Source organism: Scyliorhinus torazame, chromosome 14 (assembly GCF_047496885.1).
Source record: "Scyliorhinus torazame isolate Kashiwa2021f chromosome 14, sScyTor2.1, whole genome shotgun sequence".
Lineage (NCBI taxonomy): Eukaryota > Metazoa > Chordata > Chondrichthyes > Carcharhiniformes > Scyliorhinidae > Scyliorhinus > Scyliorhinus torazame.
In genome coordinates, this window is record NC_092720.1 from 10,662,667 (window position 1) to 10,676,709 (window position 14,043).

Here is a 14,043-nt window from a genome sequence, read left to right on the forward strand (position 1 = left end):
AGGAGGAGGGCGACCTTCCTGGTGTCCGATGCATTCTCCCTTTCTGTGGCTTTGAGGAAGAGCTGGAAGTGCTGTTTAAATAGCTTCCAGTTGATGCCGAGGTTTCCAGCGATTTGGAGCGGCTGCGGCGGGCTGATGGTGTCCATGGCGCAGGATGGCGGATCTCTGAAGATGTGTCGGTAGGTCTCACAGTTGCTGGGTTCCAATCCTGGTACTATGTCGTGTTGGGTACTCTGCTACACAGACGAACCAACACGGTTGCAGATGGTACAACTCAGTTTTATTACTATCAATAACAACATCTGTAAACCTGTTACTGTGGTTCGTTCATTACCCTCTAACCTGTGGACCCAGCCCTGACACTATCTTGGAGAGGCACTCAGCACATGGTGAATGTCTGAGTGGCACGCTGTGAGCTTTGTGCCCTGAGCTGTCTCCTGCTGGAATGAGCGGGAACTGTGGTGTTCCCCGTTTTATAGTGCGTGTGCCCTTGCTCGTGATTGGCTGTGATGTTGCGTGTGTGTTGATTGGTCCGTTGATCTGTCCATCAGTGTGTGTGTGTGTGTTTGTACCATGATGTTTATCTGAATATCATGACAGGCAACATCCTGGTAAACCTTCTTTGCACTCTCTCCAAAGCATTCACGTCCTTCTGGTACTGACGACCATAACTGCACGCATTATTCCAAATGTGGCCTGAGTAAAGTTTTATACATCTGTAACATGACCTGCCAACTCTTGTACTCAATGCCCCGATCGATGAAGGGAAGCAGCAGGTAGACCTCTGGTGGTGGCCATGGAGTGCGTGGTCACACATTTGATGCTTCCCACTCGAAGGTGGGTTTTATTCGGTCCTTCCCCACCCGAATTGTGTGGTGTTTGATGGCGAAATGTGATACTCCTCTGGTGGGACTGGTTTATGGCTCATCGGACAAGGAGTGCAACGAGAAACAGGCAGCAACCTGAGCAGGTGGAGCGACACAGCAGAAGATGGCAGTGAGTAGGGGGGCAGCGCTGCCCGCCCAGTGGTCTCGGGAGCAGCTGGTGGCATTCCTCAACAGCAGGTTCCAGCAGTACGGGAAGGAGGCCTTGCAAGACCTGGCTAAGGTGGTGGAGCCTCATAATGCGGCGATTGAGCGCATGGAGCAGAGGTAGGAGACACAGGGTCTGGCGATCCAAAAGATGGAGGAGACGGTGGGGGAGGATGGGTTGACCTCGCTGGAGATGGGGGTGGCGATGACCAGTCAGTAAAGGCTGATGGAGAGGTTGGAGGATCTTGAGAACAACTCCAGGAGGCAAAATCTCTGGATCGTGGGGATGCCTGAGGGTATTGAAGGCAGGCAGGCTTCTGGTACCTTGCAAACATACTGGAGAGATTGATGGGGGTTGGGGGGGGGGGGGGGGTGGGAGGGGAGGTGGGGGCTTTGACCATCCTCTCAATGTGGACCAAGCACACAGGGTGCTGAGGAGGAGGCCGCAGGTGGGGGAGCTGCCGAGGGCGGTGGGGTGAGGCTGCATCATTTCCTTGTCAGGGGGAGGATTGTGAGGCGGGCGAGGAGTGCACCCGGGAGGAGAACGGGCTGCGTATTTATCAGGACCCGGGAGCGGACCTGGCCAAGCGGAGAGACGGGTACAACAGGCTCAAGGCTGCCCTCGACAAGGAGGGGGTGAAGTTTGGGATGTTGTATCCCGCTCGTCTGCGGGTTACGCACCAGAACCAAGAGTTTTATGTTGAGAAGCAGCAGTGGGTAGAGAAAGGATGGTTACAACAGGAAAAAGAAAATGTGACGAGCCTTTTTTTACACCCAGTCTCAGCTGGACCCCAGCAAGTGATTTGCAATGGTTTCACATGAATTCCACACTGGTTTATTTTCTTATTGTGTCGTTATGGTTGCAAAACTTTACCCATTTTATCTTTTTATTTCCTTTTAGGATCAGGATTCGGGCAGTGAATGGAATCGGCGCTGGACCCTTCTGCCAGGCGGTGAAAGCCAAGACAAGACCCCTGCCGCCAGCGCCTCCGAGGCTAGAGTGCGCTGCCTCGGGCCCCCTGAGCCTCAAGCTCAAGTGGGGGGACAGCAGCAGCAACAAAGTACTAACCACCGACATTGAAACTGTCTACGTGCTTCAGATGGAGGAACGGAGTGGAAAGTGAGTACCACTGGTGTTTGAAAGATTAAAGGGGGATCTAATTGAGGTTCCCTGGGGCCAATGTTTACCCCTCATCCAACATCTCTGACCAACGGATCATCGGGTCATTTAATTCATTCCTGTTTGTGGAATCTTGCTGTGTGAAAATTGGATGCTGCATTTCCGACATAATAACAATGAGTGTGCTGCAAAATCACTCGATCAGCTGGAGATTAGTTGTACTTTTCTTTGTTCTTTAGTGTAGAAGATTTTAGTTTAGATGGGCAGCATGGTCGGCGCAGGCTTGGAGGGCCGAAGGGCCTGTTCCTGTGCTGTACTTTTCTTTGTTCTTGTTCTTTGAAAGAACTTCGGGACATGCTGAGATTGTGGAAGGAGCAGCAGAAATGGAAATCTTTTGACCATTTCTTTTGCCAGTTCATTTGGACACTTCTGAAGGTTCCTCCTGACAGCTCCTTCGGCAGTTCCAGCACTTTCTACGCACATTCATATCCCCTTTTAACAACTCCAAAGGCCTTTCCCAAAGGTGCCCCAGGACCATATCCAATGGGGTAATCTCTCTTTTCAAAAGGGTTACCCCACCTCTCCAAAGGCCCCACGCAAAGTGGAGACCTGCTCCTCCCTGGAATAATCTACACACATCGTGCTTCCCACTCCTGGCCAATGACAGTAAGATATGGCTGGAGGCAGCTGCCTCGATGAAACACATATGCACAAATCCTGACCCGGGCCCATTCCCTCCCCCGCAGAAAATGCTCGGTGCTGTACTCGCTACAGGATTTTCTGGAGTCTGGAGCGGCCGCCCCAAGTCCAGAGTAATTGCAGGGGATGGGGAGATGATGCATTCCATCGCAATGGAACCGGTCATGTCGGGAATGCAGGGCGTGCCACCTCCATCCACTAGCAAAAATTGCTGGGACCGAGCAGGAGGGTGGGGGGGGCGGGGGGAATCCCAGTGGGTCCGGCCTACCATTTGTGAAAGGCTCGGGAGTGGTCTCGACACCGTGAAGGTCTGGCCCCATTTTTCAATGCTAATTCATATGCTTTTGAAGCATTTTTTTTTAAATTAGAGTGCCCAATTAATTTTTCCCAATTAAGGGGCAATTTAGCGTGGCCAATCCACCTACCCTGCACATCTTTGGGTTGTGGGGGTGAAACCCACGCAAACACGGGAGAATGTGCAAATTCCACACGGACAGTAACCCAGAGCCGGGTTTCGAACCCAGGTCCTCAGTGCCGCAGTCCCAGTGCTAACCACTGTGCCGCCTGTCATAATATACACCAGTATATCATGGTGCAGACACACACACTGATGGACACACAGCGGGACCAATCAACACACACAACACCGCAGCCAATCACCAGTTAGAGCACACTCACTATAAAGACAGAGGGCATCAGTTTTCCCGCTCATTCGGGATGCAGCCTCTCAGAAGGACAGAGCTTACACCTTACAACACAGATCTTCACCATGTGCTGAGTGCATCGACTGGTTAGGACAGGCATAGGTCTTTAGTTTAATCTAACATCGTGTTAACCCACAGTGAAAGTATGTTCAACAGTTTCTAGCTTAATAGTGTTGCACTATTTTAAGTGTTGGTGGCCTGTATGTGTTCCACGGATCCAGAGCGCCCAACACATCACCACCGTGCTGCCCACTTTTGAAGCATTTTGAGGTGTTGCGAGAGAATGCTCTGTGACAGGAGGGCGACTCCCTTACCCATGAGGGAAAGTGAAAGATTTCCATCAGGCCTTTTAAAATCTTATGATGTCCCAAAAAGCTTTGCCGACAGTGAGATGCTTTTGATCTGCTGTTGCTGGATTAATGTAGAAAATGGAGAATGTTGGAGTAGTTTGATTCGGATTGCAGCTTGAGTGGGAAAGTTGTCTTGTTTCTTTGGAATACTGACTTCAACGAGAGTTGATCTAATTCACTTAAATAAGTTCCTTTCAAACACAGTTTATCTTCACAAACCCATCCTGGGACAAATTAATTGTTGCGAAGTGAGCCTTTTGTTGAAGAGTAGCAATTTACTCAGAAAATCTATTTATTAGTCACAGTGATTTGACTTTAATTGATTTCTGGGAACAGTCGGCACAGTGAACTGCCTCTTCAGCATTCCGTACAGGATCACTGAAATGATATTGACGTAAAAAACACAGGAGCAATTTGAGCAATCAACTGCACACTTTAGCCTGAGAGTGAATGGGGAGGTGTGCACAAGGTCCTCTTGTGCTGTGCAGGCCATTTGCCAATAGTTGTTTGAGAGCTGGGGCTGTCGGCCTTCATTGTTAACCAGCTCCAGTATAAATAAGCGATGAAAGTGATTGGTCCTTTCTGCTCTCCTCCTCCCCCCCCCCCCCCCCCCCCCCACCCTGCTACCTGCCATGAATTATTTCCCTGGTCGTTTGCAATCCTTCCCACACAGTGATTACGACCAGCAAAACAACTTGCATTCCTAGAGATGCTTTAACATAGTAAAAATGATCACATTGGGTAGTGTTGATATGTTTGAACACAAGGGTCTTTGATCGGTCACTTGGTTATCTCAAACCAAACACAGAGCTGGTAGGCCCTGCCATGGCAGGCCATCATACCAGCCTTCACCGCGACTCCGAGCTGGTGCTGCATTTCAATCCCATTTTGCTAGGCATTTCGGATCTTACCAGTAGAAGCAATATCCCCCCCCTCCCCCCCCCGCCCCCCCCGGCAGTGCACACTGACGACTTTTCACATTGAGCTTAGAGGGGAGATGGTTTGGTCAGACTGTGGGGCACATCTAAGAGAACCTCCCCAGGTTCCATGTGTGGCTGGTGCTGGGTTACCTGGTCTAAGGTGGGGGGAGGGGAAAGTGTGTGACTCGGTGCTATTGGGTAAGGGAGGGTGGGATATCAGCCAGGGTTCCTGCTCCTCATCCCTATCCATTGTTGGTGTTGGTGTGTCTGGGCAAGAATGCATGTGAATGCATATAAATCCAATCATTGTGTGAGCATGGGGGCATGTCCATGCATATATGCCTCTGAGTGTGCCTGTGTACATCAGTGTGTATGTGTAAGTGTGCGTGTATGTCTGTGTGTGTGTGTGTGTATGACTGTGACTCTGGTGGTGGAGGGTTTGAATGTTTGTGAATGGGGTGCCAATCAAGCGGGATGCTTTGTCCTGGATGGTGTCGAGCTTTTTGAGTGTTGTTGGAGCTGCACTCGTCCAGGCAAGTGGAGAGTATCCCATCACACTCCTGACTTGAACCTTGTAGATGGTGGACAGACTTTGGGGGGTCAGGAGGTGAGTTACTTGCTGTAGCATCCCCGCCTTTGACCTCTCTTGGAGCCACAGTGTTATTATGGTTAGTTCAGTTCAGTTTCTGGTCAATGGTCACCCATAGGAAGTTGATAGTGAGGGGGTTCAGCGATGGTAATGCCATTGAATGTCATGGGGCGGTGGTTTGATTCTGTCTTATTGGAGATGGTCATTGCCTGGCACTTGTGTGGTGTGAATGTAACTTGCCCCTTGTCAACCCAAGCCTGGGCATTGCCCAAGTCTTGCTGCATTTGGACAGGGACTGCTTCAGTGTCTGAGGAGTCACGAATGGTGCTGAACATTGTGCAGTCATCCGCAAACATCCCCACTTCTCACCTTATGATGGAAGGCAGGTCATTGATGAAGCAGCAGAAGGCGATTGGGGCCGAGGACACGACCCTGAGGAACTCCTGCGGTGATACCCCGGCACTGAGATGATTGACTTCCAACAATCACAATCATTTTCATTTGTGCCAAGTATGACTCCAACCAGCAGAGAGTTTTCCACCTGATTCCTATTGACCCAGTTTTGCTAGGGCTTCTTGAAGTCAAGTTAAGTTTCTTCTTTGTCGTCTGTTAGCCAGAGGCCCTGGAGCTCTGTACAGAGCTAACATGAGCACTGCTGTGTGCTGCCCTGGACTCTGCTGAGCCGCTCTCTCCAGCAGATTCAGATGTGAGATGCTGCCAGTAGGTACTCTGCCTATTTGTGTCTCTGGCCGTCTCTTTCTGAAAAGAAAATGGTTCATCTTCACAGTCCTCTTCCTTTGCTTGACATCAAGTGTACACGCAGGGCATGTGACCTGCTCTCTGCTGCTGCTTGTGGCCGGAAGACTGCATCGGCCCCATTTAAAACCGGTAGCTGCCAACATCCTCAATTTAAACTCCCTTTGGGGCGATTGGGCACTTCACCCACGATCAGGACCACCGCGGAAAGGCAGCGACCGATCATCCCGCGGCCCTCCCGACACCCGCCTTCGTGACCTGCACTTTGAAATACCTTGGGCGGGATTCTCCGTCCCCCCGCCGGGTCGGAGAAACGCCGGGGGGGGGGGGGGCGGGGGGCGACGTGAATCCCACTCCGGCGCCGGCTGCCGAATTCTCCGGCGCCGGTTTTCGGGCAGGGGCGGGGATCGCGCCGGTCGGGGGCCCCAGCAATTCCCCAGGCCCCGATGGGCCGAGCGGCCGCCGGCGTGAAACGGACGTGGTCCATCCTGGCGGGACCTGGCTTGTCGGCCGTCTAGCGGGGTTCTCGGGGGGGGGGGGGTGCGGGGGGGATCCGGCCCGGGCGGTGGGGGGGGGGGGGGGGCCCACATGGTGGCCTGGCCCACGATCGGGGCCCACCGAATTGCGGGCTGGCCTGTGCCGTGGGGGCACTCTTTCCCTCCGCACTGGCCTCTGTAAGGCTCCGCCATGGCCGGCGCGGAGAAGAAACACACCAGCGGTTCTGCGCATGCGCCAACTCGCGCCGGGCTACGGCGGCCCTTCGGCGCAGCACCAACCCCTCGGATGCCGGCCTAGCCCCCGGAAGTGTGGAGGATTCCGCAACTTCTGGATGGCCCGACGCCGGAGTGGTTCGCGTTGCTCTTGGAGCCGGCGTCAGGCCATCGCGCCAAGTGCGGGAGAATCCTGCCCCTTGATCTAGAAGTACCTCTTCATTCACCTGAGGAAGGAGCAGTGCTCCCGAAAGCTAGTGATTCGAAACAAACCTGTTGGACTTTAACCTGGTGTTGTAAGACTTCTTACTGTGCCCACCCCAGTCCAACGCCGGCATCACCGCATCTTGATTAGAAGGACAAGGGCAGCAGACACATGGGAAAACCCTGGGCGGGATTCTCCGAAATGGAGGCAGAGTGTTCGCGCCGTCGTGAACGCCGTCGAGGTTCACGACGGCGCGAAACGGCCCCTATCCCGACCGATTCAGGGCCTGATAATGGGCTAGGAGCGGGGCCGCGTCATTTACACGTGCCAGGCCTTGGCGCCGCATAAAGGCGGCGCCGCATACATGACGCGGCCGGCGCCGCATAACTGGCGTCACCCGCGCATGCGTGGTTGCCGTCCTCTCCGAGTCCGCCCCGCAAGAAGATGCCAGACGGATCTTGCGGGGCTGCGGAAGAAAGGTGGTCCTCCTTCAGAGAGACCGGCCCGACGATCGATGGGCACCGATCGCGGGCCAGACCACATTTGAGCGCCCCCCCCCCCCCCCCCCGGTGCAGGATCCCCCCTCCCCCCCCGCCTGCCGCCCCCCCCCCCCCCAGCATTCCCGCGCTGTTCCCGCCGGCAGCGACCAGGTGTGGACGGCACTGGGGGGAACCCGCCATTTTGGGCAGGCCGCTTGGCCCATCCGGGCCTGAGAATAGCAGGGGTGTCGGAGAATCGCCATTTTGGGTGTCTCGGGTGATTCTCCGGCCTGCGCCGCGCAGAACTCAATGGGGCCGATCTCGCCGCTTGGGAGGGCGTCGGACCGGCGTCGCGGGAAAATTTGGCGACCCAGGCAATTCTCCCAACCAGCGTGGGAGCCAAGAATCGCGCCCCATCACTTGAAAGTTCCCCTCCAAATGGAATGTAATGGAACCTACGAGGGAACAAGCGGTCCTAGATCTGGTCCTGTGTAATGAGACAGGATTGATTCATGATCTCATAGTTAGGGATCACAATATGGTGGAATGTAAAATACAGATGGAGGGTGAGAAGGTAAAATCAAACATTAGTGTTTTGTGCTTAAACAAAGGAGATTACAATGGGATGAGAGAAGAGCTAGCCAAGGTAGACTGGGATTGATTCATGATCTCATAGTTAGGGATCACAATATGGTGGAATGTAAAATACAGATGGAGGGTGAGAAGGTAAAATCAAACATTAGTGTTTTGTGCTTAAACAAAGGAGATTACAATGGGATGAGAGAAGAGCTAGCCAAGGTAGACTGGGAGCAAAGACTTTATGATGAAACAGTTGAGGAACAGTGGAGAACCTTCCAAGCGATTTTTCACAGTGCTCAGCAAAGGTTTATACCAACAAAAAGGAAGGACGGTAAAAAGAGGAAAAATCGACTGTGGCTATCTCAGGAAATAAGGGAGAGTATCAGATTGAAGGAAAAAGCATACAAAGTAGCAAAGATCAGTGGGAGACTAGATGATTGGGAAATCTTTAGGGGGCAACAGAAAGCTACTAAAAAAGCTTTAAAGAAGAGTAAGATAGATTATGAGAGTAAACTTGCTCAGAATATAAAAACAGATAGTAAAAGTTTCAACAAATATATAAAACAAAAAAGAGTGGCTAAGGTAAATATTGGTCCTTTAGAGGATGAGAAGGGAGATTTAATAATGGGAGATGAGGAAATGGCTGAGGAACTGAACAGGTTTTTGGGGTCAGTCTTCACAGTGGAGGACATAAATAACATGCCAGTGACTGATGGAAATAAAGATATGATAGGTGAGGACCTTGAGATGATTGTAATCACTAAGGAGGCAGTATTGGGCAAGCTAATGGGGCTAAAGGTAGACAAGTCTCCTGGCCCTGATGGGATGCATCCCAGAGTGTTAAAAGAGATGGCTAGGGATATTGTAAACGCACTAGTGATAATTTATCAAAATTCACTAGACTCTGGGGTGGTCCCAGAGGATTGGAAAGTAGCAAACGTGACACCACTGTTTAAAAAAGGAGGTCGGCAGAAAGCGCGTAATTATAGGCCGGTAAGCTTAACTTCGGTTGAAGGGAAAATGCTGGAATCTATCATTAAGGAGGAAATAGCGGGGCACCTGGAGGGAAATTGTCCCATTGGGCAGACGCAGCATGGGTTCACAAAGGGTAGGTCGTGTCTGACTAATTTGGGAGAATTTTTTGAGGCCGTTACCAGTGCAGTAGATAACGGGGAGCCAATGGATGTGGTATATCTGGATTTCCAGAAAGCTTTTGACAAGGTGCCACACAAAAGGCTGCTGCATAAACTAAAGATGCATGGCATTGAGGGTAAAATGGTAGCATGGGTAGAGGATTGGTTAACGAACAGAAAGCAGAGAGTGGGGATAAATAGGTGTTTCTCTGGTTGGCAACCTGTAACTAGTGGGGTCCCTCAAGGATCAGTGTCGGGCCCGCAGTTGTTCACAATTTACATAGACGATTTGGAGTTGGGGACCAAGTGCAATGTGTCAAAGTTTGCAGACGACACTAAGACGAGCGGTAAAGCAAAAAGTGCAGAGGATACCGGAAGTCTGCAGAACGATTTGAATAGGTTAGGTGAATGGGCTAGGGTCTGGCAGATGGAATTCAATGTTGCCAAATGTGAGGCTATCCATTTTGGGAGGAATAATAGCAGAATGGATTATTATTTAAACGGTAAGATGTTAAAACATGCTGCTGTGCAGAGGGACCTGGGTGTGCTGGTGCACGAGTCGCAAAAAGTTGGTGTGCAGGTGCAACAGGTGATTAAGAAGGCTAATCGAGTTTTGTCTTTGATTGCTAGAGGGATGGAGTTCAAGACTAGTGAGGTTATGCTGCAATTGTATAAGGTGTTGGTGAGGCCGCATCTGGAGTATTGTGTTCAGTTTTGGTCTCCTTACCTGAGAAAGGACATATTGGCACTGGAGGGTGTGCAGAGGAAATTCACTAGGTTGATCCCAGAGTTGAGGGGATTAGATTATGATGAGAGGTTGAGTAGACTGGGACTGTACTCATTGGAATTTAGAAGGATGAGGGGGGATCTTATAGAAACATATAAAATTATGAAGGGAATAGATAGGATAGATGCGGGCAGGTTGTTTCCACTGGTGGGTGAAAGCAGAACTAGGGGGCATAGCCTCAAAATAAGGGGAAGTAGATTTAGGACTGAGTTTAGGAGGAACTTCTTCACCCAAAGGGTTGTGAATCTATGGAATTCCTTGCCCAGTGAAGCAGTTGAACCTCCTTCATTAAATGTTTTTAAGATAAAGATAGATAGTTTTTTGAAGAATAAAGGGATTAAGGGTTATGGTGTTCGGGCCGGAAAGTGGAGCTGAGTCCACAAAAGATCAGCCTTGATCTCATTGAATGGTGGAGCAGGCTCGAGGGGCCAAATGGCCTACTCCTGCTCCTAGTTCTTATGTTCTAAATCACTCACTATCCTGACTTGGAAATATATCACCGTTCCATCACTGTCACTGGGTCAAAATCCTGGTACTCCCTCCCTAACAGCACTGTGGGTGTACCTACACTTCGGGGACTGCAGCGGATCAAGAAGGCGTCTGACCGCACGCCACCTTCTCAAGGGCAACGAGGGATGGGTATAAAATGCTGGGCCGAGCCGGCCATGTCCACAACCCAGGAAATGATGGTTTTTTTTTAGAAAATGATGAACGCGTTGCTGTTTGTGGGAGCTTGCTGTCCGTAAATGGGGTGCTGCACATGACAGCAGGGGCAATATTTGGTTGGCTCCAAGGTGTTGTGAGGTTGTGAAAGGCACTATACAAACGCACGTTCTTACCTCCCTCACGGAGAGGATGTGGAGAGTTGCTGCGGGACCGCCAAAACCCCGTCCTCCAGAGTTCCGTCTATCCAATACCGAGAAGCGTTCTTTGCGATCTCTGGTTTCATTTGAAAAATAAAGCGTGTTGTTAATAACTTCCAGAACATTGAACTGATGGCGGGAGACGGGGGGGGGGGGGGGGGGAGATTTCACACTGGACTTGGTGCCAACAATGAACAGCATTGCAACCTTCACCCTGAGAGTGAGCTCAATCTGCCACATCAGCTTCTCATGTTGCTGCAGTTAAAATATAATCACAGCCACATCAATCGTTCCTAACCAGGGTGAAATGAATAAATATCATTCCGCAATCAGAGACAGGTTATTACTCCCAGCACAGCTGCATACGTTTTTTTTCCTGCTTCCAGAGAATATCTGATTGATTAATTTTGTGTTTGTCTTTTTGTCGGTATCCGTGATGCGCAGGGCAATGGCATTTGGGGAATGACGAGTTAAGGAGAGACTGTGTTTATCAGTTTATGCCCTTGGTGAAGTCTCCTGTCCACTTTCAGATCGTGTTTTCCACCCTTCCCCCCCCCCCCCCCCATCCCGACCTGTTCTTCTACTCCCCCTCCTTCCTATACACTTTCTCCTCAATCCTTCCTCCTTCCATTCCCTAAGAAATAGGAACAGGAGGAGGCCATTCGGCCCTTCGAGCCTGCGCTATCATTTAATAAGATCATGGCTGATCTAAATCCACTTTCCTGAATTTCTTCCTCATCCCTCGTTTCCTCCTCCTAACCTTTCACCCCACTTCTTCCCTTCTCAGCTTCCTTCTTTATTTCTCTTTCCATTTCGCAACCTCTCGCCCCGCGCCCCCCACCACCAGTTCCATTCTCTTCACCGCCATTTCAGCCACTCCCTCTCTCAACCTTCCTTCGCTCTCAATTTCAATCACACTTCTGTCAACCCGGCCTCTTTGAACCACTTTTTTGTTCAACTCTCCCCCTCTCAAGCCTCCTTACAACACCCCCCTCCGTTCCAGGACCCCCATCCATCACCCCCCCCCCCCAACTTCCCGGAGGCCCCTACTTACCTTCCCTGCACTCTCCCACCCTTCAAACCTCTCCCCTCTACCTTCATTTCATGGGCATGGTTTGGCCGGTTTGGCAGTGCCACCCAGAGACCTTGGCAGTGTCAAGGTGCCCACACGGGGGGGGGGGGGGGGGGTGGGAGAGAGCCTCCCTGCGTTTGGGAGACGCCCTGAGTGCCGTTCCACCTGGCCCACTGATCGGCACCCGGCTGCAGCCTCCCTGGGGAGGCCGGTGAATCGCGGGAAACCAGTGCATCCCGGGCAGGCAGGTCGTAAGTAGGTTTACGACCAACTTCCACGAGCGTCATTCGGTCAAGTCCACTTGGGCCGGGTTTCCCGCTCTGACGCCTCGCGATGTGTCGGAGAATCCCGGGAGGCGTGGAGGCTGTCGGGGAGCTTGCTGGAGGCCTCTCCCGGGATCGTCCTGCCACGTTACGCCCAACGCGGCCGGAGATTCAGGCCCCCAGTCTTTGTTTGCTTCCAAAATTCAACTTCTCAAAAAGAAAACTGAATTCAAATGAGGAAAGGTGCAACCTGCCTTTCTCTCCAGTTCTGTCTTGCTATTCTCCGCCTTGCACAATCTCCTGGATTTTTGCAATTAAAGCCTCTCTCCAGGATAAGCTGTTATTATTGACCTTTTCTAACTGTCAATAAATGTAGATCTGACCATTTGGATTCAGAACACAACTTAATTTTTGAAAATGAGACCATTGAAAAGATCAAGTGCTCACGCTCTGTTGCTCATCTCTTACCCTTTACTCTTTCTTTCTCTCACTCATGTCTTCTCCCCTTCATTCATTCATCCCGTATCCCCTTTCTCTCTCATCCTCAAACCCCTCTCCCTCTGTCCCTCACTCCCTCGATCAACTTAACCATTTCCTGAAGTTCAGAGAACATAAAAACAAAAGCTGACATAGATGTAGAATTAGGATCAGCCATTTCTCCTCACACTTTTACAAAGACACAACCTCTTTTTTTTTTAAAAACTCAGCGTGTACTTTTGAAATTTATCTTCTTGTTTTTCAAAATTATTATGCGGCGATGCCGGCGTTGGACTGGGGTGAGCACAGTAAGAAGTCTTACAACACCAGGTTAAAGTCCAACAGGTTTGTTTCGATGTCACTAGCTTTCGGAGCGCTGCTCCTTCCTCAGGTGAATGAAGAGGTATGTTCCAGAACCATATATATAGACAAATTCAAAGATGCCGGACAATGCTTGGAATGCGAGCATTTGCAGGTAATTAAGTCTTTACAGATCCAGAGATAGGGGTAACCCCAGGTTAAAGAGGTGTGAATTGTCTCAAACGAGGACAGTTGGTAGGATTTTGCAAGCCCAGGCCAGATGGTGGGGGATGAATGTAATGCGACATGAATCCCAGGTCCCGGTTGAGGCCGCACTCATGTGTGCGGAACTTGGCTATAAGCTTCTGCTCGGCGATTCTGCGTTGTCGCGGGTCCTGAAGGCCGCCTTGGAGAACGCTTACCCGGAGATCAGAGGCTGAATGCCCTTGACTGCTGAAGTGTTTCCCGACTGGAAGGGAACATTCCTGCCTGGTGATTGTCGCGCGGTGTCCGTTCATTCGTTATCGCAGCGTCTGCATGGTCTCGCCAATGTACCACGCTTCGGGACATCCTTTCCTGCAGCGTATGAGGTAGACAACATTGGCCGAGTCGCATGAGTATGTACCGCGTACTTGTTGGATGGTGTTCTCACGTGTAATGGTGGTATCCATGTCGATGATCTGGCACGTCTTGCCGAGATTGCCATGGCAGGGTTGTGTGGTGTCGTGGTCACTGTTCTGAAGGCTAGGTCGTTTGCTGCAAACAATGGTTTGTTTGAGGTTGCGCGGTTGCTTGAAGGCAAGTAGTGGGGGTGTGGGGATGACCTTGGCAAGATGTTCATCTTCACCTGAGGAAGGAGCAGTGCTCCGAAAGCTAGTGTTTGAAACAAACTTGTTGGACTTTAACCTGGTGTTGTAAGACATTTAAGAAGGATTTAGATTTGCACTTGCAATCCCAGGGCATACAAGGCTATGAACCAAGTGTTGGAAAATGGGATTGGAATGGT

General features: G+C 51.0%; 1 protein-coding gene across 1 annotated transcript in view; it reads left to right on the top strand.

The window, feature by feature from the left end:
- Positions 1–14,043, top strand: part of LOC140389518 (fibronectin type III domain-containing protein 3B-like) — a 404,055-nt gene that overhangs the window by 372,577 nt on the left and 17,435 nt on the right. The window contains 1 exon segment of the mRNA XM_072473693.1: positions 1,933–2,151. Coding sequence (XP_072329794.1) covers positions 1,933–2,151 — 219 coding nt within the window.